The sequence below is a fragment of the Pygocentrus nattereri genome, chromosome 16 (assembly GCF_015220715.1).
Source record: "Pygocentrus nattereri isolate fPygNat1 chromosome 16, fPygNat1.pri, whole genome shotgun sequence".
NCBI lineage: Eukaryota > Metazoa > Chordata > Actinopteri > Characiformes > Serrasalmidae > Pygocentrus > Pygocentrus nattereri.
In genome coordinates, this window is record NC_051226.1 from 34660157 (window position 1) to 34688015 (window position 27859).

Genomic DNA, 27859 nt, shown 5'->3' on the forward strand with positions numbered 1-27859 from the left:
CTTTATTAGAAACACCCACCTTGTGCTTCCACTCACTGGCCACTTTATTAGAAACACCCACCTTGTGCTTCCACTCACTGGCCACTTTATTAGAAACACCCACCTTGTGCTTCCACTCACTGGCCACTTTATTAGAAACACCCACCTTGAGCTTCCACTCACTGGCCACTTTATTAGAAACACCCACCTTGTGCTTCCACTCACTGGCCACTTTATTAGAAACACCCACCGTGTGCTTCCACTCACTGGCCACTTTATTAGAAACACCCACCTTGTGCTTCCACTCACTGGCCACTTTATTAGAAACACCCACCTTGTGCTTCCACTCACTGGCCACTTTATTAGAAACACCCACCGTGTGCTTCCACTCACTGGCCACTTTATTAGAAACACCCACCTTGTACTATGTGTGGTGTAGCTGTGGTTGGTTGGTTGTAGACCCCTGATTCCTATCACCACCACTGTAAAGAAGTTTCTCTACAAATAAACAGTTTCACAAACCACTCTGAATGACTTTGTTTACATGGAAATGATGGTATATTGCAAAAAAAAAAAAAAACATTAAATGTAACCATTTAGAATTGCGTAAAAATGTGAAAACTCGGTGGACTTCCCCTTTAAGAGCTGACGTTTCATATTTAGGCATTCGGAGCGTAGAATATGCAGCAGAAATACACAGAAAGCGAGACTAAAAGCACACACTGCAAAAACATGCCGCTCTTCTAAAACATTTTTATTTATACAGGACGTCGCCAGCGGGGCTTCGTCTGTTCCTCGTCCGAGACGTGCTGGTTTTCTCAGCGTTATCGGCGCTAACGCAACAGTTTCTGGGCTATGGAAATTAGCTTAGCTTGTAGTGCACAGAAAGGCTAAAAGACTACAAGTCCCATAATCACCAGGTCTCCAGCCGAGATCTGATTGATCCAGACGATCCCCGCGCTGCTTTAGGGGAGTTAAGAGTTCGGGAATATCCGAAAACCGTCGAAACGTTTAACCCAAATGTGTCCAAACTGTTGTTTGTAGACCGTGCAGACTGTTTTATGTCATACAAATTTACACATTTTCTGTATTATTTCTTCAGTTCTCCATGCTTTTACTCCGTGTAGTGGGAGTCGTATTTACTGGTTAATCATCTGGTCTATGTAACCTTCTGATGGGCCCCTGAAGGCAATGTAAACACACACACACACACACACACACACACACACACACAGTAAGCCACTAATCCCTCAGGGTCGCAGGGGTAAACATATATACCCCTGGCCTAAATATATTCAGTTGTAACCCAGATACAGTAACTCGTGGCCTCAGTATTTTAATTCAAGGCCTCAATATAGTCATTTGTGACCGCAGTTTATTAAAAAATAAACATGTCAGCTTAGAAGTGCCGGACATTTCAGTACATGATGCAATCAGCATTATTCTTATGTCAGCCTTAATCTTCACTCATAACAACCTTTCAGTTTTACCATCCCGGCTGACTCAGCGCTGACCGCGCTGACCTGCACGTAGTACTGAAGGGAAAAAGTCCCCAAAGAACAAAAGCCACTTCTCCCGACCGGCTGACCCAATCAGCGCAGTGGGTTGCATCAGATTCTCCACCGACTTCACGGTGTCGCTAAAGGCGGACAGAGTCGCTTTATTTACCCTCTACAACTGCTGATGACCTACATGCGTCTCGCGACGCACTGTTGATGGTAAAAAAGGGGTTAATCTTGAAAACTGTGTTTTCTTTGGGGGCTATTTTGCATCCTGCATGTGTCACTCCACCATGACTGGACCTAAAAAATAGATTTTAAGCCCAAATCTTCCCAAAATGACTGTAAAAGAAAGTTTCAGACATCAGGAAACTTGATCATAGTCATTTAATCAAAACTCTCTGAGGAGCTTCTAGAGGTGGATGTCTGGTTCCTACCACCACCACTGTAAAAGAATGCATTCATTCCCTCAAAAAACAGCAGCGTGTTTTTTTGCGCATTTAAAACGTTATAGTTGTCGTTCTTGATGTCGCTGAGCATGAACAGCCAATGAGCTGCTCCGCTCGCCAACCAATCAGCGCTCAGTAGCAGTAATACTAACCAATCAGCGCTCAGTAGCAGTAATACTAACCAATCAGCGCTCAGGAGCAGTAATTTTAACCAATCAACTCTTAGTAGCAGTAATACTAACCAATCAGCGCTCAGTAGCAGTAATACTAACCAATCAGCGCTCAGTAGCAGTAATACTAACCAATCAGCGCTCAGTAGAAACCCATTTGCTGTAAGAAAAATGAAACATACCGATGAGCTTTTTTGGTGAAATATAAAGTTTTGCCTCTGAGATTAAAGGAAACTTCTGGGCAAGTGATTAAAAAAAAAGCTCCGTTCACCCCATTTCACCGAGGACCCAGCGGGCGCCCACCCCGGGGTGGAGATTAGAAGAGGGTGGGCTCCTCATCAACCGGCTCTGGACTTCTGCCCCCCCAACAAAGTCGTTTTAATGTGCGAACGTCAAGACAGCCAGTAAAGCCTGGCTGAGATTCGCAACTGCTCTGCTGTTTGTTTGGTGTTTGTCTCCCTCTGCAGGCTGAAGGGGGAACGACAGCAGAGTCACCGCCACATACGGGTGACGCGCCAGGTGTTGCCAGGCAACCGGTCTGTTTGGAAAAGTGACCGTGAGAGAAATGTCAGTGGTATAAATCTAGCTTTGTTACTCGATTAGGTGAGTTTTTATGCATTTTTGTAGAAGGTGGAGCATTTGTTTATGAATCTAGGCTTGGCTAAAGCCCCAGAGCTCAGCTACGTTCACCTGCAGACTTTGTAGAGTGAAACACGATGGAGGAATCGAGCAGCGTTATTTGTGCTGCGTCATGAGGACCGTTAGAAGGTCCTGAGGAGACCTGTGTATTTGACATGAAGATCTGAGATAGACGTTCTTGTTTCAGCCACGGAGGTCTCCTCACTAGAACTTGATCATCAGCATGTCATACATTCATTTAGAGTGGTTTGGCGTGAAGGGGTTCTAGATGCATTTACAGTGGTGGTGATGGGAACCAGGGGTCACCAAGACTAGAACACACATCTAGCCATGTTATTTACTGTCCAAAACCACCAGTGAACCCACACGAGACTTCTGAGTTTTATATGTGACGTTGATGGTGGTAAAACAGTCATAAATCTGAAAATAAATAAATAAATGTTTTCTCTGGCTTACAAGACCTTGCATATAAATGAATGGATTTCAGAAAGTATGTTTACATCAAAACCTTATCATACAACTGTTGTAAAACAGTGCCTCAAACATCAGGCAGCCACTTCATGTAGTGGCTTTCTGTGAGGGATCTTTTAGAGATGGACGTCTGGTTCCTATCACCACCACTGTGAGCAGTTCTGACTCTAGAACAGAGCATTTCACATCACATTACATCCTTACCACTTAGGTACACAGAAACTGTGAATTGGTAAGTTTTCTTTGGCCTCACGTCGCCCCGTGTGCGCTTCTTCACCATGAATAGATGATAAAAAAGTCTCAAAACTGGCATAAGACAATGGCATCATGGCACCATTTCATGTAATAGTTTTCTGAGACTGAGCCTTTTTACAAAAACAGAGAAAACAGGGAGCCTGGTGGAGAACCATGTCACGTTCAGCCAAGCCACGTGCAGAAAAGAGCCGTAGTGGGGGGTCAGCAGGGGTCCCAGCTCCTCCGGTGCCCCTCCAGCAGCCTGCAGTGACCTCAGACATCATCGGGGGCAGTCTGACTGAAAACACCTGGCGGGAGATGGTCGAGCGGGAGGAGGGTGAGGAGGTGGTGGCGGTCCTGATTGATGAGCTGATGGATCACGTGATGGACAGGTGCTTTCAGGTGCACCTGCAGACACAGGTGAGCTACTGGACACACTGGCCATATACTTGTGACGTATGTACAACCCCAATTCCAATGAAGTTGGGACGTTGTGTAAAACATAAATAAAAACAAAATATGATGATTTGCAAATCCTTTTCAACCCATATTCAATTGAATACACTACAAAGACAAGATATTTAATGTTCAAACGGTTAAACTTCATTATTTTTTTTGCAAATATTCACTCATTTTGAATTTGATGCCTGCAACATGTTCCAAAGAGGTTGGGACAGGGGCGTGTTTACCACTGTGTTACATCACCTTTCCTTTTAACAACACTCAATAAGTGTTTGGGAACTGAGGACACTAATTGTTAAAGCTTTGTAGGTGGAATTCTTTCCCATTCTTGCTTGATGTACAACTTCAGTTGCTCAACAGTCCGGGGGCTCCGTTGTCGTATTTTGCGCTTCATAATGTGCCAAACATTTTCAATGGGAGACGGTCTGGACTGCAGGCAGGCCTGTCTAGTACCCGCACTCTTTTACTACGAAGCCACGCTGTTGTAACACATGCAGAATGTGGCTTGGCATCGTCTTGCTGAAATAAGCAGGACGTCCCTGAAAAAGACGCTGCTTGGATGGCAGCAGATGTTGCTCCAAAACCTGTATGTACCTTTCAGCATTAATGGTGCCTTCTCAGATGTGCAAGTTACCCATGCCATGGGCACTAACACACACCCACACCATCAGAGATGCTGGCTTTTGAACTTTGCGCTGATAACAATCCGGACAGTCCTTTTCCTCTTTGGCCCGGAGGACACGACGTCCATGATTTCCAAAAACAGTTTGAAATGTGGACTCGTCAGACCACAGGACACTTTTCCACTCTGCATCAGTCCATCTCAGATGAGCTCGGGCCCAGAGAAGCCGGCAGCGTTTCTGGGTGTTGTTGATATATGGCTTCGCTTTGCATGGCAGAGTTTTAACTTGCACTTGTAGACGGAGCGACGAACTGTGTTCACTGACAGTGGTTTTCCGAAGTGTTCCTGAGCCCATGTGGGAATATCCGTTACAGAATGATGTGGGTTTTTAATGCAGTGCCGCCTGAGGGATCGAAGGTCACGGGCATTCAGTGATGGTTTTCTGCATTGCCGCTTACTTGCAGAGATTTCTCCAGATTCTCTGAATCTTTTGATGATATTATGGACTGTAGATGATGAAACCCCTAAATTCCTTGCAATTACACGTTGAGTAACATTGTTCTTAAACTGTTGGACTATTTGCTCACGCAGTTGTTCACATCCTTACTTGTGAACGACTGAGCCTTTCAGGGATGCTCTCTTTATACCCAATCATGAAACTCATCTGTTTCTAATTAACCTGTTCACCTGTGGAATGTTCCAGACAGGTGTTTTTTGAGCATTCCTCAACTTTCCCAGTCTTTTGTTGCCCCTGTCCAGGGGTGCACCTACATACTTTCTGAGGTGGATGCAAACATATTATGCTAAACCCTGCCCCCGCCCTCTATGTGTCCAGATCTCACTTATTCATGCACTTATAAAATACAAGACAAATATTGTACACTTTTATTGTGTTATTTCATCACATATTATAGCAGATGATCATCTCAAATATCACAAACAAAAAACACACTAAAGTAAAAATATGTAACAGCAAATGCCTGCAATAGCCTGGACTCTACATAAGATTTTTAACAAGAGTTTTAACTAAATCCTTACCTTTTCCCCTTAACAAACTGACATAATGGACCTTATTCACTCCGTGTCTATGTTGAAACGAAAGCGAGGCTGTGGGGTTAATTTCGTTAATGTCGTTTCAAATTAGACATGTTAACACGACCGTTAAATGCCAAATACAGTCCGGCTGAGCATGCAAGTGTACACTCTTGTAATCAATCAATCAATCAATCAATCAACCTTTATTTTCACTCGGTAATACATTGAGGGTAGCCCTCATTCCTAATGCAGCCGAGCATTTACAACTTAAAGTGACTGAAAAAAAAAAAATTAAAATCAAATATTTAAGCAGGCGAGCTAAAATAAGGAACTTTATAAACAGAATACAAATTAAATGGTAAGAGCAAAAAACAAGCAATGAGGATTTAATTAAGAAGAAATAAAATAATTCAGAATAAACTGATAAGTGGACAGGCTAAAATGTAACGCAATAAAATAGAGATTAATAATTAGAATAATAAAATATAAGCACAAAGAAAGAGGGTTAAAACACCAAGTTTATATAAAAAAGTAAATTATGGAAATAAAATAAACAGTAAAACAGAAGACAGAATAAATAAAAGGAAGAAATAAATGAAATAAAAAGTTAAAAGGCGAAAAGTATGGAATAAAATAAATAAAAATGTAAAGGAAAACTCAACTAAAACAGTTACAGGCTGAATGTGTCTGAATGTGGCTAGAAACTAAGAGTTTAAGATGATTTAGTGACACCAGCGAGCTGAGCTTTAGACCAGGCTACCACGGTTAGCATATTAGCTAGTGTTGACTGGCTAGGTTAGCTAGCTAAACAGGCTACTATAAAGAGCTATGGCTTGACTAATGTCACTCGTTTTGAAGTTAAACTGAGAAAATAACCAGTTCAGGGTTAATCAGGTCGTAGCTGGAGAACCAAGTTTAGCTTTAACGTTAGCTTGCTGCCTCACTGCTATCATTCATCTGGCTGGCTGGGTAATATTAATATGGCTAGCCTTAGCTAGCACAGTAACATACACCTTAAACTGAAAAGGCGACCTCTTCTGATTGTGTGAATCTATTCCCGGTGAAGTTCGGGATCTTTGGGGAAACTATGGAAGGTTTGGTTATTAGATTCCTTTATTTTTGAATAAGTGCATTTGGGAACGCAGCAGTGAGGCAGCTTTGCTAGAACCCAGTGGTCCAACGCTACTTTCGTACCCTACAGTCTCGTTTTGGTAGACAAAGGTGACGTAGGTGAATAAAGCGTATAAACTGACCAACCTGCTGTCTTTCAACCACTTTGAGAAGCTTTTCTTCATCCCTACAACATCTTTTTCTCTCTCCCTCTTCCGTTCCCTATGGGGCACGTTCTCAAGCGCCTGTGTTTGGGAGCAAATGACAGGAGGGTAGGGGACGGAGTGGATGGGCGCCTGATTAGTGCTGTGCTGTTTTTGATGTGTATTATCATATTTGAACAAACAGCTCTTACAAAAAATGCAGACTAGAAATAATTTTCCGGCATCGTTTTGGCGCCACTCTAGTGCAGCGCCCATATGCGCCGCATACGCTGCATACCCCCTTTTTGCGCCACTGCCCCTGTCCCAACTTCTTTGGAACGTGTTGCAGGCATCAAATTCAAAATGAGTGAATATTTGCAAAAAACAATAAAGTTTATCTGTTTGAACATTAAATACCTTGTCTTTGTAGTGTATTCAATTGAATATAGGTTGAAAAGGATTTGCAAATCATCGTGTTCTGTTTTTATTTATGTTTTACACAACGTCCCAACTTCACTGGAATTGGGGTTGTAAAACACAAAGATAAATCAAATCAAATTTATTTATATAGCGCTTTTTACAACTGATGTTGTCACAAAGCAGCTTTACAAAAATGGGAATCACAGCACAGAGAATCAGACAAAACACTGAACATAATATACAGAATATACAGAACCCCCGTGAGCGCTGAGGCAAGGAAAAACTCCCTCAGAGCTGGAGGAGGAAGAAACCTCGGGAGGACCAAGACTCACATCTAAAGGGGGGACCATCCTACCACTGGTCAGACAACTTATAAGTTAAACATTGAAAAGTCAATTTTACATCCACGCAGTTCTAATATATTCAGGTGTGTATAATCAACAGTGGAAACAATTAGAGTTCATATAGATTTGGATGTGATCTGTAGTGGAGAAGCTGCGTTCCAGAAACTTCCATCAGTCTGGTCAATCAGGGGGACAGGGGGACTTGAGGGTGGGACATCCATCAGTATTGGGCCGACCGGTGGACAGTCAGTAACTCGGAGGAAGGAAAGATTTAGGAATTAGTTTAGACTGTATTTATGAAGAACAGAAAATGTAAAAAATTATCAGAGTGTGACTAATGACTCCGGCAGGTCTGAATATGACAGCCTAACTAAAGGGAGAGAGCCAGAAGGTAACATAGACACGGAGGCTCCCTGAGACACTGGCATTCACCCACTCCACCGTCCACAAACCTGAGTGACTGCATGTAGTGAGTGACAGCAGCACCAGCATCTCAGTTTACCCACAATTCACTATGTCCATGAACCCCTGGATCTGCAGCCTTATCTAAAGGGAATTAACATTAACTACCAAAAGCTAAACTAAACAAGTAAGTTTTTAGTCTAGACTTAAAGATTGAGACTGTGTCTGAGTCCCGAACATTATCGGGGAGATTATTCCAGAGTTGGGGCGCTTTATAAGAGAAAGCTCTTCCTCCTGCAGAGCTTCTCTGAATTTTGGGAACTACTAGGAAGCCAGCACCCTGTGATCTAAGTAATCGTGGTGGTTCATAATAGGAGATAAGGTCTCTCAGATACTCAGGAGCGAGCCCATGTAGGGCTTTATACGTTAACAGGAGAATTTTATAGTCTATGCGGAATTTGACTGGAAGCCAGTGAAGAGCTGATAGGACTGGACTAATATGGTCAAATTTTCTAGTTTTAGTAAGGACCCTGGCTGCAGCATTTTGAACTAGCTGAAGTTTATTTAAGTTACTGCTAGAACATCCTGACAGTAGCGCATTACAGTAGTCTAGCCTTGACGTAATGAAGGCATGTACTAATTTTTCTGCGTCATGTAAGGATAAAGCATTTCTTAGCTTGGCGATGTTACGGAGATGTAGAAAAGCTGTTTTAGTAACATTAGATATGTGTTTATCAAATGCTAGATCTGAATCTATGATAACGCCAAGATTTTTAGCTGTTGAACCAGGTGTGACTGAGAAGTCGGCCAGATTCAACATTAGGTGTGATAATTTATTTCTAGCAGCTTTAGGGCCTAATAGAAGAACTTCTGTTTTATCACTATTTAATAGAAGAAAGTTGTGTGACATCCATGATTTCACATCTTTTACGCAATCCTCCATTTTCTTTATTCTCTGTTTGTCATCAGGTTTGGCTGATATGAAGAGCTGCGTGTCGTCTGCATAACAATGAAAATTAACATTATGTTTTCTAATAACTTTGCCCAGGGGGAGCATGTATAACGTAAATAATAACGGTCCTAAGATAGAGCCTTGTGGAACTCCATATCTAACCTTTGTATAATTGGAGGGTATATTATTTACCCTCACAAACTGAAAACGATCGGTCAAGTATGATTTGAACCACGATAAGGCAGTTCCAGTTATACCGACCATTTTCTCTAATCTTTCTAGGAGGATATTATGATCTATTGTATCAAAAGCTGCGCTCAGATCAAGAAGTACCAGTAAAGAAACGCAGCCTTGGTCAGCGGCAAGAAGCAGATCATTTGTTATCTTAACTAGAGCTGTCTCAGTGCTATGATGAGGCCTAAATCCAGATTGGAATTTTTCATAGATCTGGTTTCTTTGCAGATAAGAGCCAAGTTGTTGATGAGTAAATTGGTCCAAAACACAAAGATAAACCAGCTTAGAACACAAAGATAAAGGACTAAATCTGCTTAAAACACAAATATATGTCAATACATCAGCTTAAAACATGATGACATATCATTAAAGGAGTCAATAAATCACGACCACTGCCCAAAACACAAAGACAAATCACTAAATCAGCCCAAAACACAGGAACGAATCACCAGATCAGCCTAAAACACAGGAACGAATCACCAGATCAGCCTAAAACACAGGAACGAATCACCAGATCAGCCTAAAACACAGGAACGAATCACCAGATCAGCCTAAAACACAGGAACGAATCAACAGATCAGCCTAAAACACAGGAACGAATCACCAGATCAGCCTAAAACACAGGAACGAATCACCAGATCAGCCCAAAACACAAAGACAAATCACTAAATCAGGCCAAAACACAGGAACGAATCACCAGATCAGCCTAAGACACAAAGACAAATCACTAAATCAGCCCAAAACACAGGAATGAATCACCAGATCAGCCTAAGACACAAAGATAAATGACTAAACCAACTGAAGCCTTATATGCTAGCTCTAATGCTAGGCTGTATTAAACATTATCATAAGCATTAAATGCTAAACATTCCATATTTTTGTGTGATTTCAAAATACTATTTCTTTTTTTAAAATGATAGTCAAAAAGCAGAAATAGTTCAAAAGGCCAAGCTTAACCTGGCTTATAGCATCTCTGAGCTATAACGTCATTTCTCCGACTCAGCTGGTGCCGTTTTGCGTGCGGTGGGCCCGGGAGGCCTTGGTCCAGACGATAGAGTCAAGGTTCCTCGTGAGGGATGATGGTGAGAATTCAGACAGCGACACCCTGTGGACGGAGGAGCCTGAGCCTGAGCCCAGTGTCCTGGATTCCTGGGCGGAGGGGTGTGTGCCTGTGTACATCAACCAGCAAGCACGCACAGCTTTACTGCAGGTAGGACTGGGTTGGGCTGGATAACAGTAAGAAGATATTCTGCGATGTTGAGAAATGATGACAGGATTTCAACGTTATGATGTATTTCTATTTCACATCTGAACGAACAAATAAACAACCAGAGCCGGTGTACGAGGAGTCTGGCCTCTTCTTATTTCCCCCGTTACATCAAAAACATGACTACAAAACGCCACAGGGCCCCACTCTCCTTGTTAGCCACATTTAGCGAGGTGGTTTGACATTTATTGAAGGAAATCTTCACTTCACTTATATGGTGACCATGTAAGCCATCTACTCTTTTGATTTGTTGATTAGTTTGCACAATGGAATGAGCCAAAACTCACAGACAAAGCAAAATTTTTTAGTCCCTTCTTTGTCTGGATTAAGATAAATGATGTCTCCACAGAAACTCCTGGACTTCAGTGTGGAAAAGCCTAAACATCCATCCAACCCTAACACCTCAGAACAGCTCCAACCAGCTAAACTGGACTTACGGAACATCAAACCCATCAGAACCCACAAAGACACCTCAGCATTACTGACGACCCCAAGCAGAAGCATAGGGGGTCAAAAGAAACGAGCCTCTTTTCCAGCCTACAGATCCCAGAAGCCTTTGCAAGTGTTTCCTCCAGGAGCTGTGAGGCCTTTGCAGGAGAGTGAGGACCAGAATTCAGAGAAAAATGTCATTTCCAAAAAGCACTCAGAGCTTCGGGTTCTGATACAGCGGCCCGTCAGACCGGCCAAAAAACTGAACTGACCACTCAGAGTGGACCAGGGCTGACATTCACAGACTGAACTTAAAAGCTTATACAGGAGGGAGTTAAAACAATGCTGCATGTCAGAGCAGGGAGTGAGTTTTTAGAACTAAAATGACTTTATGGAACAAATTATGGCACAGCCTTTATAGATTCTGTCAGTTATGACTGTTGGTCAATTTATCTTTCTCATATTTTTTCATAGTAATTAACACAGACTTAAATTTATTATTGATCCCATTCACTTTATTCGAAACCACTACCTTGTAGCTCTGCCAGCAGAACGCCTGCCAAGGTAGGTGTTTCTAATAAAGTGGCCAGGTGGTGTCAGCAGAAAACAGGTGTTTCTAATAAAGTGGCCAGTTAGTGTCAGCAGAGAATAGGTGTTTCTAATAAAGTGGCCAGTTAGTGTCAGCAGAAAACAGGTGTTTCTAATAAAGTGGCCAGTTAGTGTCAGCAGAGAATAGGTGTTTCTAATAAAGTGGCCAGTTAGTGTCAGCAGAGAATAGGTGTTTCTAATAAAGTGGCCAGTTAGTGTCAGCAGAGAATAGGTGTTTCTAATAAAGTGGGCAGTTGGTGTCAGCAGAGAATAGGTGTTTCTGATAAAGTGGCCAGTTAGTGTTAGCACAGAATAGGTCCATCCATCCGTTTTCTAAGCCGCTTCTCCGTCAGGGTCATGGGGGGGGGGTTTCTGGAGCAGTCATCGGGCAGAAGGCAGGATACACCCTGGACAGGTTGCCAGTCCATCGCAGGGCAGACAGACAGACACAGAGAGTCACTCACACCCAGGGGCAAAAGTGGCCAGTGAGTGGAAGCACAGAGTAGGTGTTTCTGATAAAGTGGCCAGTGAGTGTAATGTTATACGTTTTGCTGGCGCTTTAGAGCTTCTGGAGCTTCTCCACCCAGCTGTGTTGAGTTCTGTCCTAATCCCAGATGCTTTAGATGAATTCAGTTTAAAGCCCTTCTTGCTTTAGAACGTCTGTTTCTCTTTTTTGACCACATGGTGTCACTGCTGCTTTTTTAAAGCTGTGTTTAGAGTAAAAGGAAGGAGCTCAGCCCATTACAAAAGAACATTTTAATGACATTATATCAGAGAACGATTTGAATAAGTACATTGTTTGTCATAACCCCACTAAGCGGAGCAGCGGCAGTGGTCATTAAAGACCTGCCAGTTTTGCCTAATGAAGCCTCTTGTAATCTGCTGTGCAGCTTGTTCTGATGGCGTTAAAGCAAGAGCCTCCTTCTTCAAAAGGCTACACAGAGGATGGACGACCCCCTTTTTAACTACACACCCACCAGTATTCATTATGGTTTGGCTGATTATGTGCAGAATGTGTGAAATGAGAGATGATTTGGGTTTCTGGCTTTAGGAGCTGGTCTGGTTAACTTTAATAAGATGCTGGATGAGTAAACGCTACAGTCGTATGTTAAAATAGTTCTCATTATAGACTCATTATGGAGAGGAGAAGCATGAAGTGTCAGATTCTCCGTTTGGAAGTTCAAAAGTGACAGTTTATCCACATATCGCAAAAAAACAAAACAAAACCAAGAACATTTCAGCTCCAGCTGAAGACCAGGATCGACGTTTTCACTCGGGGTTCTTAAAAACATCTCTTGGCATGAAATTTAAACTGAAAAATCTAATGTCATGACATGTTTGGCATCTGAAAAGTGCTTCTGAAATTCAGGCTTCTTCAGCTAAGCCTGTCCACTTCAAATTCATAGGTATCTCCAAAATGGTAACTTTACAGGAGAAGGAAAAAACATACTTTACTTTTAATGTAAGTCAATGGAACCAGATGTTTTTCCCAGTTATATTTTGGCCACTTCTGTTGGTCCGTTCATGAAATTCACACACTGTGTCAAGGGCAACAGGCCTTTTCAAATTATGTCAAAAACTGAAAAACGACAGAAATGGAGATACGAGGTTTTCCTCCGACAACAACGACAAGCCAGTCTATTTGAGATTTTTTTTAAAAGGAGTTATATTTTACTCTCATCTACCAATGAGCCAAAACATCACAAGCACCTGCCAGATATGTTGTTGATCTATTACAATCCAAATGTTAAGAAGAGACGTTTTGTCCTTTCGACAAAAATCTAACCACCTTCTGAGCCACAGCATCATATGTCCAATTTACCATCTTAGCTGTAATAGTGTCTCAGTATGTGTTAATGTTTAGTTTAGGCTAAAAATATAACAAACAAAAACGCAGACTTACTTCGCTCTATTTAAGCTTTAGCTCAGCTATAGCTGCTTTTCTCGCATCTCCAGCAGGAAACTTTTCCTCTATAGTAGAACAGTTTCTCGTAAAACGTCTCTCAGCGTTCGACTTTTTACAAGGCTGAAGTTTCTCTTTCGCCAGCTTCTCGTTCGAATTTTCCCGTTCCACCTTAAATGGTACCTGAGGTGCCAGAATGTAACTGCTGCACCATTTAAGGTGGAACGGGACAATTCGAAAGAGAAGCTGGCGAAAGAGAAACCAGCTTTGCAACTTTTTAGTATTTGCCAGTTTCTTGTTGCAGGTTAAATGTATCAGGAGACCATCTGGAGTGATTATAAATGCAAATCCAGTCGTCTCCAAATTAACATGGTTGTTATCGACCCCTGGTCTATTGCGTGCTGGCAAAACAGCTCCAACCCACCAAGGCCACCAAGGCATGAACTCTACAAGACCGCTGAATGTGCCCAGTGGTATCTGGCACCAAGACATTAGCAGTAGATTCAAGACCTGTAAGTTGCAAAGTGGAGCCACCTCCAATTGCAGTTGATGTTCCAGCACATCCCACAGATGCTGGATTGGGTTGAGATGTGGGGAATTTGGAGGTCAGAGCAAGACCTTGGTCCTTGAGCCATTCCCAAACAATGTGGGTGCAAGATCCTGCGGAAAGAGGCCTCTGAACACCACGGCCATGAGGGGTTGATGCAGCAGTTACTGCTGGACTGAGAACCAAAAACATCCAGCCAACACCATCATTCGGGCAGCGTCCTGTGACCATGGATGAAGGACTAGAGGATGACCAACACAAACTGTGCAGCAGCAGATGAGCTGTTGTCTCTGACTTCACATCTGCAAGGGGGACCAATAAGGTAGGAGGGTCTAATAGAGTGGACAGTGAGTGTCAATGCTGAGGGTGATCCACCACGTAAATAATACCTGCTCTGTGGGGGTCCTGTGGAGGTCCTGACCACTGAAGAACAGGATAACAAAGCATGCAGAGAAACAGATGGACTACAGTCTGTAACTGTAGAACTGTTAGGGCACCTATACGGTCAGTGGAGCTGATAGAATGGACAGTGAGTGCAGAAACGAGGCTGATTGGTGTACATCGCGTGTGTAGTGCAGAATCAGAGCCATTACTGGAACTGTTTTTCATGGATGATTTAGGTTCTGGTGCTGAGACAAGCCCAAAACGAACCCCAGCCATCATTACAGTACATTTATCTCCAGAGCAGCCTGATCTATCTTGCTAATGAGATTAGCTTTAAGCTTTAATAAGCACAGCTTCACACTGATTTTAATACCTGAGACACGTCCTGCATATCGCAGACATCCACAGATCAGCTTTCCTCGAATCCCCATGGAGGTTACGCCCCAAAACACCTCCTCCTGCATTGTTGTACTGAATTCCTGACTTGTAGCTTGATGAAATAGGAGAAATGACGTGGAAAGCACAGATTCTATGTTTTGAATCAATGCCACATGAGTGTTTGTACGTAGAAGCGGAGATATTTGATTCTGATTTTAATTTGATGAAAAGGTACTGTCGACTGTAAAACTACTACACTGCAAAAAGTGGCTTTACTTGCTGATTGAGTGAATCGTTGATTCAGAGTGTTTGTTTCGATAGAATAAAACAAGTCAATTTACTTGTTTCCACATGAAGTCAACTTTTTAGGTAGATCTGATGAGCCATTTCTTAGAGTATGGATTTTTCAGTATCTACTATGAATTATTCAGTACACTATAAAGTAATATAAAAGTACACTGATTGAAAGAATCAGTCATTGAAAGTATTTATGTAGTTTGAATAAAACTAGTTCAATTGCTTGTTACCATATTAAGTCATTTTTTTAAGTAGATCTGACAAGCCACTTTTTACAGTGTTACAGAATTATTTGGCAGCTATTATGAATTATTCAGTATCTACTAATAATTATACAGTACCTACTATGAATTATTCAGTATCTACTGTGAAGTATTCAGCATCGTCTCTCAATTATTTAGCATCTATTATTAATTATTCAGTATTTACTATGAATTATTCAGTAACTACTGTTTATTATTCAGTAACTACTGTGAATGATCTAGTATGTACTATGAATTATCCAGTATCTACGGTGAAGTATTCAGCATCTTCTATCAATTATTTAGCATCTATTATTATTCAGTATTTACTATGAATTATTCAGTATCTACTGTGTATTATTCAGTGACTACTGTGAATTATCCAGTATTTACTATGAGTTATTCAGTATTTACTATGAATTATTCAGTATTTACTATGAATTATTCAGTATCTACTGTGAAGTATTCAGCATCTTCTATCAATTATTTAGCATCTATTATTAATTATTCAGTATTTACTATGAATTATTCAGTAACTACTGTTTATTATTCAGTAACTACTGTGAGTGATCCAGTATGTACTATGAATTATCCAGTATTTACTATGAGTTATTCAGTATTTACTATGAGTTATTCAGTATTTACTATGAGTTATTCAGTATTTACTATGAGTTATCCAGTATTTACTATGAGTTATTCAGTAACTACTGTTTATTATTCAGTAACGACTGTGAGTAAACTAGTATGTACTATGAATTATCCAGTATTTACTATGAGTTATTCAGTATTTACTATGAGTTATTCAGTATTTACTATGAATTATCCAGTATTTACTATGAGTTATTCAGTATTTACTATGAGTTATTCAGTATTTACTATGAGTTATTCAGTATTTACTATGAATTATTCAGTAACTACTGTTTATTATTCAGTAACTACTGTGAGTGATCCAGTATGTACTATGAATTATCCAGTATTTACTATGAGTTATTCAGTATTTACTATGAGTTATCCAGTATTTACTATGAATTATTCAGTATCTACTGTGTATTATTCAGTATCTACTGTGAAGTATCCAGTATCTACTATGAATAGGTACTATAAATTAATAAATTACTACTTTAATCTATTCAGTAACTACCACAAGTTATTTAGTATCTACCATGAAATATAATATAATGTAATGATTTGGTCTCTACCATGAATTGTTGAAGAATTAATATAAATTATTCCATGACCGCCAAAAATGATTTAATATCTTCACAAATAATTCAGTATCTACTCTAATGTTCTTTAGCTATGTGAGTGAGGAGCTGAAGTGTGGATCAACACAGAGAGTTAGTGATTAAAAGGTGTTAGCCTGGCAGCTCAGTTGGTCTACCGTCACTAATATCTGTGAACGTCTGTGAACATGGAAGCCAGTCTGCAGGCCTGTTTCAGCACGTCTGACAAACTGATAGAGTGAACTTTTTTTGGCTCATTCCAGAAAGCAGGCGGGAGTACAAGGGAGTTGTGATTGACATTAGATCTGTTTGGTGATGCATGTCGCTAAAAGGCCACGTCGGTGAGGAATTTCCAAATGTCAGCCCCCTCTCCCCCTCTCGTGAAGTTGGGACGGCGGGTGGGAAACAGAAAACTCCGCCGAGAAATGCGCACGGGCCCCACCTCGAGAATTTATGTCACCGCCGACATTTAGCTCCGCTGTGGGCCGAGAGAGGCCGCCTTTTGTGGCTTGTGACTGGGGAATAATCTCAGGGCTTTGGGGCAGATTTGCAGGGTTTACCCGCAGCGATTAAACACACAGACATTTGTGGTTCAGTCATAGAAAAGAGTTTCTCTGGTTGCATAATGACAGCAGGGGTTTTGAACAGCACTGTTTTCCCACTGTTTACAGGAAAAGATTACCTGAGAGAGTAAATCGTTTGAATGGGTTTGAATGATTTCACATGTTTATCTCTGAAATCAAAGGCCAAAAAATCTAATTGACGCTGTTTTACAGCCTTACCTCAAATGCTGTTGATCATCCGAGGCAAGTCTAAGTCTGCACTGGGGCTATGAGGCTAACATAGCTAAGAAGTAATGGAATCTTATACACAGCTAATAGGCCCTTTTCACAAGAAACAGAAGTGCGTAACCACTGGATCCACTATTGCCTTTTGGACAGTTACTAACCTCAGAAATACAGGCGTTCTTATCACTTCAGCCACCACAGGAAGGTGTGTCACTTTATTTTTATCATAGTTGCCAAGACTGAAATTCGAGGACATGGGAATCCAGAGTAAATAAAGAATGGAAATGATTCATGGATTCATGGAATTCCTTCACAGCTACTAAAGTATAATGACGTCAGGTAATGTCTACACAGTGATAAATCAATGAAAATAATTATAACCAAGATGCTAGATAAGCCATGTTAGCTGGAGCTGCTGAAACAGCTTGCTAACATTAAACTAGTTAAAGTGGCAAAAAGCTAAACAAGTCGTCTGGGTCTGTAGCGTCACTGTAGACGTGATGTGCAAATCATTTAAACAATATATTTCTTTGGAAATGCTTCAAAGTCAACACATCAAATGTTGAAACTGAGAAATTTTATTGTTTATTGAAAACTACTGTATATACCTGTTTTGAATTTGATGCCAGCAACAAGTTCCAAAAAAGTTGGGACGAGGTCAAAAAAAGGCGGGTAAAGTTGTGTAATGCTAAAAAACCACATGATGGTTACATGGTTACAATCAGTAACATGATTGGGTATAAAAAGATCATCCCAGAGCGGCTGAGTCTTCCAGAAGCAAAGATGAGGAGGGGTTTACCACTCTGTGAAAGACTGTGGGGCAAATAGTGCAGCAATTCAAGAATAATGTTTCTCAATGTAAAACAGCAAAGAACTTTTCCTTTTCATCATCTACTGTACATAATATCATTAAAAGATTCAGAGAATCTCTGTATGCAAGGGCAAGGCCAACAGCCAGTATTTTCTGGCTGTGATCTTTGGGCACTCAGACAGCACTGCATCCAAAACAGACATGATTCTGTAGCGGAAATCACTGCATGGGCTCAGAAACACTTCTGAAAACCACCGTCTGTGAAAACAGTTCGATGCTGCATCCAACTGTAAAATGCAAAGAAGAAACCATATATAAACAGGATCCAGAAATGCTGCCACCTTCTCTGGGCCTGAGCTCTTTTAAAATGGACAATTTCTTTTAAAGTGGAAAATTGTTTTTCAATAATCATGGACACTGTATCCTCCGGGCTAAAGACATAGGTATAGGTATTCAGCAAGACAATGTCAAACCACATTCTGCATGTATTACAAAAGCAAAAGTTCAGTCCAGATCTGTCAACACTGAAAAATACATCAAAGGAGACCCTGAACTGTTGAGCAGCTGAAATCTTATGTTAAGCAAGAGGGTTGTTAAAAGAAGAGGTGGTGAAACACAGTGGTAAAACATGCCCCCGTCCCAACTTTTTTGGAACATGTTGTTGGCATCAAATTCAAAATGGGCATTTATTTTTCCAAAAACAATGAAATTTCTCAGTTTCAGCATTTGATTTGTTATCTCTCTAGTATTGTCAATAAAGCATAGGGTTTAAATGATTTGCCCATCATTGGATTTAGTTTTTAATTTACATTTTCCACAGCGTCCCAACTTTTTTGGAAATGGGGTTGTAAATAAGGCCGTTTTTCCTTCACGCTCTAATACTTGAGTGAGCTCAACTCGTCATGGTTGCTATTGTAATTGCTTTAGCAGAAGCAACGTTACTCTGAAACGACTACTTCCAGCAGAAAAAATGTGAAAATGTGAAAAGGGCCTATTAGCATGATGCTACTGGCCTACCTAAACCATCATTCACTTGCCTCAAACTGTGTTAATTATTCTCAAATAGACCAGCTTATGCAATTTCTGACACTGTATGACATACAATACAGTGCAAAAGCCAGTCAAAACAGCCATTAAGTGCAAGAACAAGCTATATAAAAGCAGAAAATTGCACAGAACTGTCACCAACTAAGTGTCCATCTATTCCAGCTTATTCCATCTATTCCAGTCCACCTTTAGTTCAGCTTATATTCTTTTAAAGATACTCGCTTTCAGTGTCAGTCATTTTAAGGTCTGGATTCTGAGGTGGTCAGTCCATTGTTCAGCTTCTTTGTTTGATGTGTCCGTCTCCTTTTCTCAGTGAGGTTCTTCTTGAACAGCTACTCATCCTTTCAGACCCACAGTGCTGTGTCATCTTCTCACAGTGGAAGGATGGACAGAAACACCCGTTTCTCGACTTTCTTCTCTCTCTCAAAGTGTGCTGTTAATCCGATGGGGGCAGTTTTGATGTCTAACAAGTGTTCCAGGTGGTTGTAAGGAGTCCCATTTTTTTCAGAATAATTTTTTGATCTCCTGTTTAAAATGTCCTTTACTTTTAATCTTAGTCAATATGAAGATCTTTTATTCCAAGCCATTTAAAAGTATTTCTATTGGTCCATTCATCATGAAATTTTCACACAATGTACAGGACACTGTCAAAAAATCAACAAAAATGGAGATACACGTTTTTCTTTGCATCAGGATTGGCCCCTCCCAGTCCTACAGGTGCTTTTGTTTTGGTCTTGTCCATGTGATTCCTTGTTTTGTTTCTTCCCAGTCCAGACCCTGCTCCTGATTCTAACCCTCATTATTCCTTGTATTTAAGCCCTGTGTTTTCCCCTGTTAGTTTGCTTGTTTTTGTTTGGTCTTTGTATGATATTGTTTGGGGTTTGTTCTGCTGGCCTTGAGTTTAACCTTTTTGTCATGTCTGTTCCCCGATCTATCCGTGTTGGCTCTCTGACCCTGGACCGTTTTGACCCTGATTATGGATTTGCCTCTAATGAATCTTGCTTCTCTCAGCACATGCGTCCACCTCATCATTGCTTCCCGGCGTTTCACTTTGTACAGCGGTGATATGCAGATGCATCTCCTGAAACATTAATAACTTGTATTCAAAGGCCGTTTTTGATTGGAAGTTGGCCTTTGAATTACACATAGTACTAGGGGTGTGACGAGATCTCGTGTCACGAGATCTCGCGAGATGTATCTCAGCGATATTTCTCATCGCGTAAAAAATCATGTTGGAATTCATGTTTCCCTCAATGATCTCAAATCTCGCGGGATTTGTGATCCAGCAAGCAGCCAGAATGACGTCGGAAAATACAGGTATTACTATTGAAGATGCCCCCGCCACTTTCAAATCGTTTGTTTGGCAGCATTTTGGGTACCCGGCGGAAATGATAAATGGCAAGAGAGTGACTGATAAGACACGGACCATATGCAAACATTGTATGAAAACAATGCCGTACACGTCATTTTAGTTTTCTTAAAATCTCGTCTCGTCTCGTTCTCGTGAACCCAATATCGTGTCTCGTCTCGTCTCGTGAGCTGAGTGTATCGTCACATGCCTACATAGTACTGTTCAGCAAAGGTAAAGGTAAATTTTGGTGTTGTGACCATTTCATGTAACTTTCAACTTTCAGTGAGCTTTCAGAGGTGGACGCCCGGTTCCTATCAGCACCACTGTGAATGATTCTTCTTAAATTTCTCTTAAATTTCTCTAGAACTGAACATTTCACACCAAACCACTCTGAACAACTGTTTGCATTGTAACGATTAGCTTCTAAAGAAATGTTAAATGTGTAGAACCCTATTTGCTTTTGTTTCTATGATATTCCATAAACGTCCCACAAATATTCTGGGAATTTGCAGATGGGGCCAAAGCTCTTGAGACCACTTCTGCCTCGAACACATGTCAGCACAGCACATAGATATTCCAGTGGTTTGGCATAACCCAAAATGTCCAGAGTTCTTACCGCAAAACATTTAGATGGATCATCTGTGCCAGTGATTGTGGAAGGATTCTCCACTAATTCAGTCCAGATTTACTGTATGGGCCTCAGAGAGTCCCACAGTAACAGTGCTGATATAGGATTTACTAGAAACCTCTCACTTGTAGATCCACCTTGCTGGTGCTTCACAACATATTTTATTTATCTCTCCTGCTTTGCTTTCTAGTTTGCAAAGAATTGTATTGGTTTTCCAAGCACTGTCATAAAGGGAATAGTGTAGGCCAGGGGTCTCAAATTACTCAAATTACTGTGGGGGCCACCAGCTAGTTGGTCTTGTCCATTGAGGACTGGTTGAAAAAATGACTAATCAGTTGATGCCCCTAATTAGTTACGACAACTGATGTGAGATACACTATATGGACAAATGTATTGGAACACCTACAGGAGCTTATGGTGTCCCAAAGGCATTAATATGGAGATGGTCCCCTGTATTAGCTTCCACTCTTTTGGGAAGCTTTCTACAAGATGTTGGAGAGTATCTGTGGGAATTTTTGTCCATTCATCCAGAAGAGCATTAGTGAGGTTAGACACTGATGTTGGACAAGAGGGTCTGGCTCACAATCTCCATTCTAGCTCATTCCAAACGTGTTTGATGGCTCTGTGAGGGCCAGTCAGGTTCTGCCATACCAAACTCTCAAAACTATTTGTTCATTAGACGAGGTGTCTGAGTACTTTTGGACAACACTATAGAAAGGAAACTTGGATATAGCTTAAAGTAATCAGTGTACTGCTTGCATAGCAGTACAGATTTACTGTCCTCTGAAAAGAACTCAACACACAGCCATTAATATCTAAATAGCTGGCAACACAGGTGAGTTCACCTCATAGTGAACGTGTCCAAATTGTGCCCAGTTGTGTCGTTGTCATGTGACTCGTTAGAGTTACACGGTTCGAGGTGTGAATGGGGAGCAAGGCTGTTAAATTTGGTGTTTAGGGTACAATTCACTCATACTGGCCACTGGATATTCAACGTGGCACTTCATGGCAAAGAACTCTCTGAGGATGTGGGAAACAGAATTGTTGCTTTCCACAAAGACGGCCTAGGCTAAAAGAAGACAAGCAGTCCAAGAACATGGATTACTGGAACCATATCCTGTGGTCTGACGAGACCAAGATAAACTTATTTGGCTCAGATGGTGTCCAATATGTGTGGTGGTGCCCTGGTGAGGAGTACCAAGACAACTGTCTCTTGCCTACAGTCAAGCATGGTGGTGGTAGCATCATGGTCTGGAGCTGCATGAGTGCTGCTGGCACTGGGGAGCTGCGGTTCATTGAGAGAAACATGAATTCCAACATGTACTGTGACATTCTGAAGCAGAGCATGACCCCCTCCCTTCGGAAACTGCGTCACATGGCAGTTTTCCAACTCGATAACGACCCCAAATACACCTCCAAGATGACAACTTGCTGGAGGTAAAGGTGATGGACTGGCTAAGCATGTCTCCAGACCTAAACCCAATTGAGCACCTGTGGGGCCTCCTCAAACGGAAGGAGGAGGAGAACAAGGTGTCTAACATCCACCAGCTCTGTGATGTCATCATGGAGGAGTGGAAGAGGATTCCAGTACCAACCTGTGCAGCTCTGGTGAATTCCATGCCCAAGAGGGTTAAAGCAGTGGTAAATAATAATGGTGGTTACACAAAATATTGACACTTTAAGCACAATTTGGACACGTTCACTGTGAGGTGGACTCCCTTATGTTGCCAGCTATTTAGATGTTTAGAGGACAGTAAATCTGCACTGCTATACAAGCTGGACACTGACTACTTAGTTTCATCCAAGTTTCATTTCTAAAGTGTCGTCACATGAAAGGATCACATGACAAGGATGGACAAGATTAGAAATGAGCAGATCAGAGGGACAGTGAAGGTGGAGCAGTTTGGAGATAAAGCCAGAGAGGCCAGGTTGAGATGGTTTGGACATGTGTTGAGGAGGAATAGTGGATATATTGGTCAAAGAATGTTGGAGATGGAGCTGCCGGGTAGAAGGAGAAGAGGAAGACCTCAGAGAAGGTTTATGGATGTAGTGAAGGTGGAGATGGTTGGTGTGAAAGTAGAGGAGGCAATGGATAGGGCAAGATGGAGGCAGATGATCCGCTGTGGCGACCCCTAAAGGGAGCAGCCGAAAGACAAAGAAGAAGAAGAAGAAGTGTCGTCACATGAAAAGATATAATAAAATATTTACAGAAATGTGAAGGGTGCACTCACTTTTGTGAGATACTGTATGTATATATACATATATGTGTGTGTGTGTGTGTGTGTGTGTGTGTAATGACTTACTATGACAATAAAAAACAATGACATAGTGTCTCCTAATAATGACTAATTCGTTATAAATTCAAATAAACTCCCTATTTTGACATAGAAGTCATAATCTTGCTAAAATAAGTCATTATTTAAAAATAACAAGTCAATATTCTAAAGGAACAAGTATTTTGAAATATCAAGTCAATATTTTTAAAACCATTATTTTGAGGTGCAAAGTCCATATTTGGAGAAAATAAGTCCTTATTTTGAGACACTAAGTTCATATTTTGAAAAATGTATAATTATTTCCAAATGCTAAGTCAGTATTTTGAGAAAATAAGGTACAATTTCAAATAAAAAATCTTTATTTTGAGAGTCAAGTCAATATTTTGAGACAATAAGTAAATATTTTGAGAAAATATGCAATTATTTCAAAATGCTATTAGAATTATGGGAAAATAAGGGAAAAGTTCAAGGAAAGAAGTCAATATTTGAAGAAAATGTCTTTATTTTCATGTGCTATGATAATATTTTGAGAAAATATGCAATTATTTAAAAATGCTGTCAGTATTTAAAGAAAACAAGTCATTATTTTATATTAAGTTAATATATTAAGTTAATGTTGTCAGAAAATATATAATTATTTCTAAATATCAAGTCAGTATTTTGAGAAAATATGGCAAGATTTCATGGAAATAAGTCAATATTTTAAGACACTAAGTCACTATTTTGAGATTCAAGTCAAGGTTTTGAGAAAATAAGACATTATTTTGAGAAACTAAGTAAAGATTTTGAGAAAATATGCAATTATTTCAAAATGCTGTCAGTATTTTGCAAAAATAAGACAGATTTTCAAGAAAATAAGTCACACAATGTGTCTTTAGTTTGAGGCTCAAGTCTATAAATTAAGAAAAAGTTATTTTGACATGCGAAGTCAAGGCTGGGAAAAAAGGCCTTATTATGAGATGTTAAGTTAATATTTTGATATACTGCTGGCAGAAACAGAAAAGGAGAAAAATGAAGCATAGATGGTGTTTTTAACGTCTGTCAGATGGAAGTGGTTATCCACACATTTTATTACTTTTCCATCACATATGATGAAAAACATTTGTGTACATGTTTGTTACGTTCCTTATTTATTTAATGCCAATTGTGTACAAATGTCTACTCTGGTCATTTTCAATGTCTTTGTCTTGGATGAAGGTCAAAGCAAGAACTGAAGAAGCTGCAGTTCCTGCAGTAGCTGGGCAGAGCACTTATCTTAGTTATTCCAATTCATTCATACTGTGATCTAGAACATTGCATAACAGAGTGAAACTGAATTTATTACCTACTTATGGAGGGAAAAAGTAGCACAATGTACCTTAAAATGAGGCCTCATGCTAAATAGGGGTCATTTGTATGTATTCCTTTATTGCCAGGAAAGGCCATCAACTGGTCCAATCTGTTCTTACTGAAGCCGAATGAGATTGAACAGCGCTTTTATGAGCAGCTCAGGGTAATTATCTGAAGTGCCTCTCAGCTTTGAGATCAACTCACGTGGTCTTTCCATTGTAACTGGCCATGGTAATGTGAGACATCTGGTTGTGGGTGCGGTGTTTGGTAGAGCCAGAAAATGCACGGCCAAGATGTTCACAAATCAATGTATGCAAGAGTGAGTCACATCTCAAGTCTCTGAGGTTCACATTTGAGTCCGTTCTTGAGTCTGTGAGGTGCAACTCAGATTCAAGTCTTGAGTTTTATGAGGTACGAGTTCAAGTCAAGTTTCGAGTCTCTGAGGTGCAAGTCTAAGTCAAGTTTTGAGTCGCTGAGGTGTGAGTCTGAGTCAAGCCTTAAGTCCATGAGGTGTGACTCTGAGTCAAGTCTCTGGGTCCATATTTGAGTCTGTGGGGTGCAACTCTAGTTTTATGAGGTCCAAGTTTGAGTCAAATCTCAAGTGTCTGAGGTGTGAGCCTGAGTCATGTCACAAGTCTCTGAAGTATGAGTCTGAGTCATGACTAGAGTCCAAGTGAAGTCTGGAATATTTGATGTATAAGTCCAAGTCATGTCTCCAGTCATGGGGAGCAAGACCCACTCCAGCCTTCAGTCTCTAGAGTATGAATCCTTGTGACCCAAGTCAAGCCTCAAGTTTCTGAGGTGTGAGTCCAAGTCAAATCTTAGTCCAAGGCAAGTCTTGAATCTCTGAGATGTCTGGGTCAAGACTAGAGTCTCTAAGTGGTGAGTCAAAGTCAAGTCTGGAGTATTTATTGTCCAAGTCTGGAGTATTTATTGGACTTATTTATTTAAGTCCAATCTATGTTGTTTCAAGTCTCTGAGGTGCAAGTCTGCATCAAGTCTTGAGTCTTTGTGTTTTAAAGCTGAGTCAATTCTTGAGTCTAGGAGATGTGAGTCCTAGTCAAATCTTAAGTCTCTGAGGTGTGAGTTCAAGTCAAGTGTGGAGTCTCTGAGGTGTGAGCTTGAGTCAAGTCTCTGAGATGCAAGTTCAAATCAGGGCTCAAGTCTCTGAGGTGAGAATTCAAGTTAAGTTTTGAGTGTCTGAGATGTGACTCCGTGGCAAGAATCAAGTCTCTGAGTTGTGAGCCCAAGTCAACTCTTGGTCCACTGAGGTGAGATTTCAAGCCTCAAGTCTTTGAGTTGTGAGCCTGAGACAACTCTCAAGCCTCTAAGGTCTGAGTTCAAGTCAAGTCTGTAATGTGATGTGCAAGTCCAAGTCATGTCTTGAGTCTCTGGGGTGCCAGACCCATTGGAGTCTTGATTCTCTGAAGTGTGAATCGGTGTTGAATCTCAAGTCTCTGATGAGCAATCCGAGTCAATTCTGGAGTCTCTGAGATGTGAGTTTGATCCATCTTTCGGGTCTCTGAGGTGTGAGTTCAAGTCAAGTATTGAGTCTCTGAGGTGAGAGGTCAAGTCAAGTTTTGAGTCTCTCTGGTGCAAGTCAAGTCTCAAGTCTCTGAGGTGAGTCCAAGTCAAGTCTTTGAAGTGTGATCCCAAGTTTTCAGCCTCAGAAGTGAGTCCAAGTCAAGTCTCTAGACTCTGAGGTGAGTCCAAGTCAAGTTTGGAGTCTCTGAGGTGAGTTCAAGTCAAGCCTCAAGTCTCAGCGGTAAGAGCCCAGGTCAAATATTGAGTCTCTGGAGTGTGAGTCTGAGTTTAGTGAACTAAACAGTGAAGTTAAGTCTCAGGTTGTTACTATCAATTAAGTTAAAACTGCTTCATTGCAAAAAGCACTGCAACACATACAGTTCAGTTACAGCCGACTGCCTTGGGTGGCAATGGCTGTGTGCTTGTACACCTAAAGTGGACAAAATACTCAGTCTTGCACTGTTTCTTTTACTTTCATATTTGTATCAGTACATTTCTACATCTGAGGTCTTGAAATGTGCACCTTGGATCTTGTATTTTCTGTATTTTGTAGCCTGGACTTAAACAACAAGCATGTAGAACATTGTGAAAGCATGGTGGTGGTAGTATCTTTTTGGGTTTCAGCCAGGATAGACAGAAATATCAAGATTATTTTGGCACAAATCCTGCAGGCCACCAGGTGCAAGTCCAAACATGAATCCCCAGTTCTGTGGGGTGTTTGCACCCATGCGCAATCGTTGTGTTTACATTTTTTTCAATTCTTTTTCCTAATAACTTAAAATATCTTTTTCTTTTGACGGATGCAACATCATATTAAACGTAGAAACTGGTGTCAAATCTGGCATGATTTATCTTGATTCTGGCTTTACACCAAAAAAAACCCCCATGTAATTTCAATACATTTAATACCCACTGTGTCGTGTGCAAAAGTTTTGGCGCCCCGGTCAAATTAATGCACAGTTAATGTTTGCTGAATTTAAAACATTGGGGGTAAAAAATGAAACAGAATCTGGCTTGTGCATTGTACTTTATATGTTATGCCCATTAATATGACTGTAACTGATGTCAGCAACAAAAGATATTTCATTTTTTTTCCCACATACATATCAAAGAAAAGAACTCCTGTAATACAAATGCAGTTTATTACAAAATACACAAAGCATAAAATACAAAGGAAAATATCTTTGCAACAAATGTGAAGTTAAGTATACGCAACTCCCAATACTAGGACACCTACAAGCACACGTCACAGAATAAAGGACCTTATAAGATGCACATATGCTAGTCACAGCATCAAAGAAATGATAGTGATCAACAATCGAAAACAATGATAGAAGACGTCTCCCTCTACAGTAGTGCTACAGTTCTCTGATAATGAGTGAAATAAAAGAATAAAGTAAATATTTATAAGACACATGCATCAAAAACAGTTAACCTGGATATGCACATCATGAAAATAATGCTGTCCTGGTCTCTTACGCGAACACTTGTCATTAATGAACTGATTGTTTCTTGTGTTTTCTGGAGAAAAAATGGTCAAAATGCATATATTTATTATCTGTAGATGCTCAAGTTTGTTGAAACTCTATGACAGGTACTATTTGGGTGGTGGATCATTCCCAGCACTGCAGTAACACTGACGCGGTGGTGGTGTGTTAGTGTGTGTTGTGCTGGTGCAAGTG

The 27859-nt window shown here is 40.7% G+C and overlaps 1 protein-coding gene across 1 annotated transcript; it reads left to right on the plus strand.

Moving 5' to 3' along the window:
• Positions 1–2602: 2602 nt before the first annotated feature.
• On the plus strand, positions 2603–11511 carry LOC108439011 (uncharacterized protein C2orf81 homolog). Its single transcript, XM_017717177.2, has 4 exons — positions 2603–2700; positions 3589–3861; positions 10169–10375; positions 10782–11511. Exons 2-4 carry the CDS (start codon positions 3616–3618, stop codon positions 11130–11132), a joined length of 804 nt encoding a protein of 267 aa, XP_017572666.1. The 5' UTR covers positions 2603–2700; positions 3589–3615; the 3' UTR covers positions 11133–11511.
• Positions 11512–27859: the final 16348 nt, after the last annotated feature.

Excerpts from the sequence above, each read along its gene's own strand:
- LOC108439011 (XM_017717177.2), top strand. The coding sequence starts at position 3,616 with ATGTCACGTTCAGCCAAGCCACGTGCAGAAAAGAGCCGTAGTGGGGGG. Across the intron at positions 3,862-10,168 it reads AGGTGCACCTGCAGACACAG|CTGGTGCCGTTTTGCGTGCG; the intron begins GTGAGCTACTGG and ends TCTCCGACTCAG. Across the intron at positions 10,376-10,781 it reads CACGCACAGCTTTACTGCAG|AAACTCCTGGACTTCAGTGT; the intron begins GTAGGACTGGGT and ends ATGTCTCCACAG.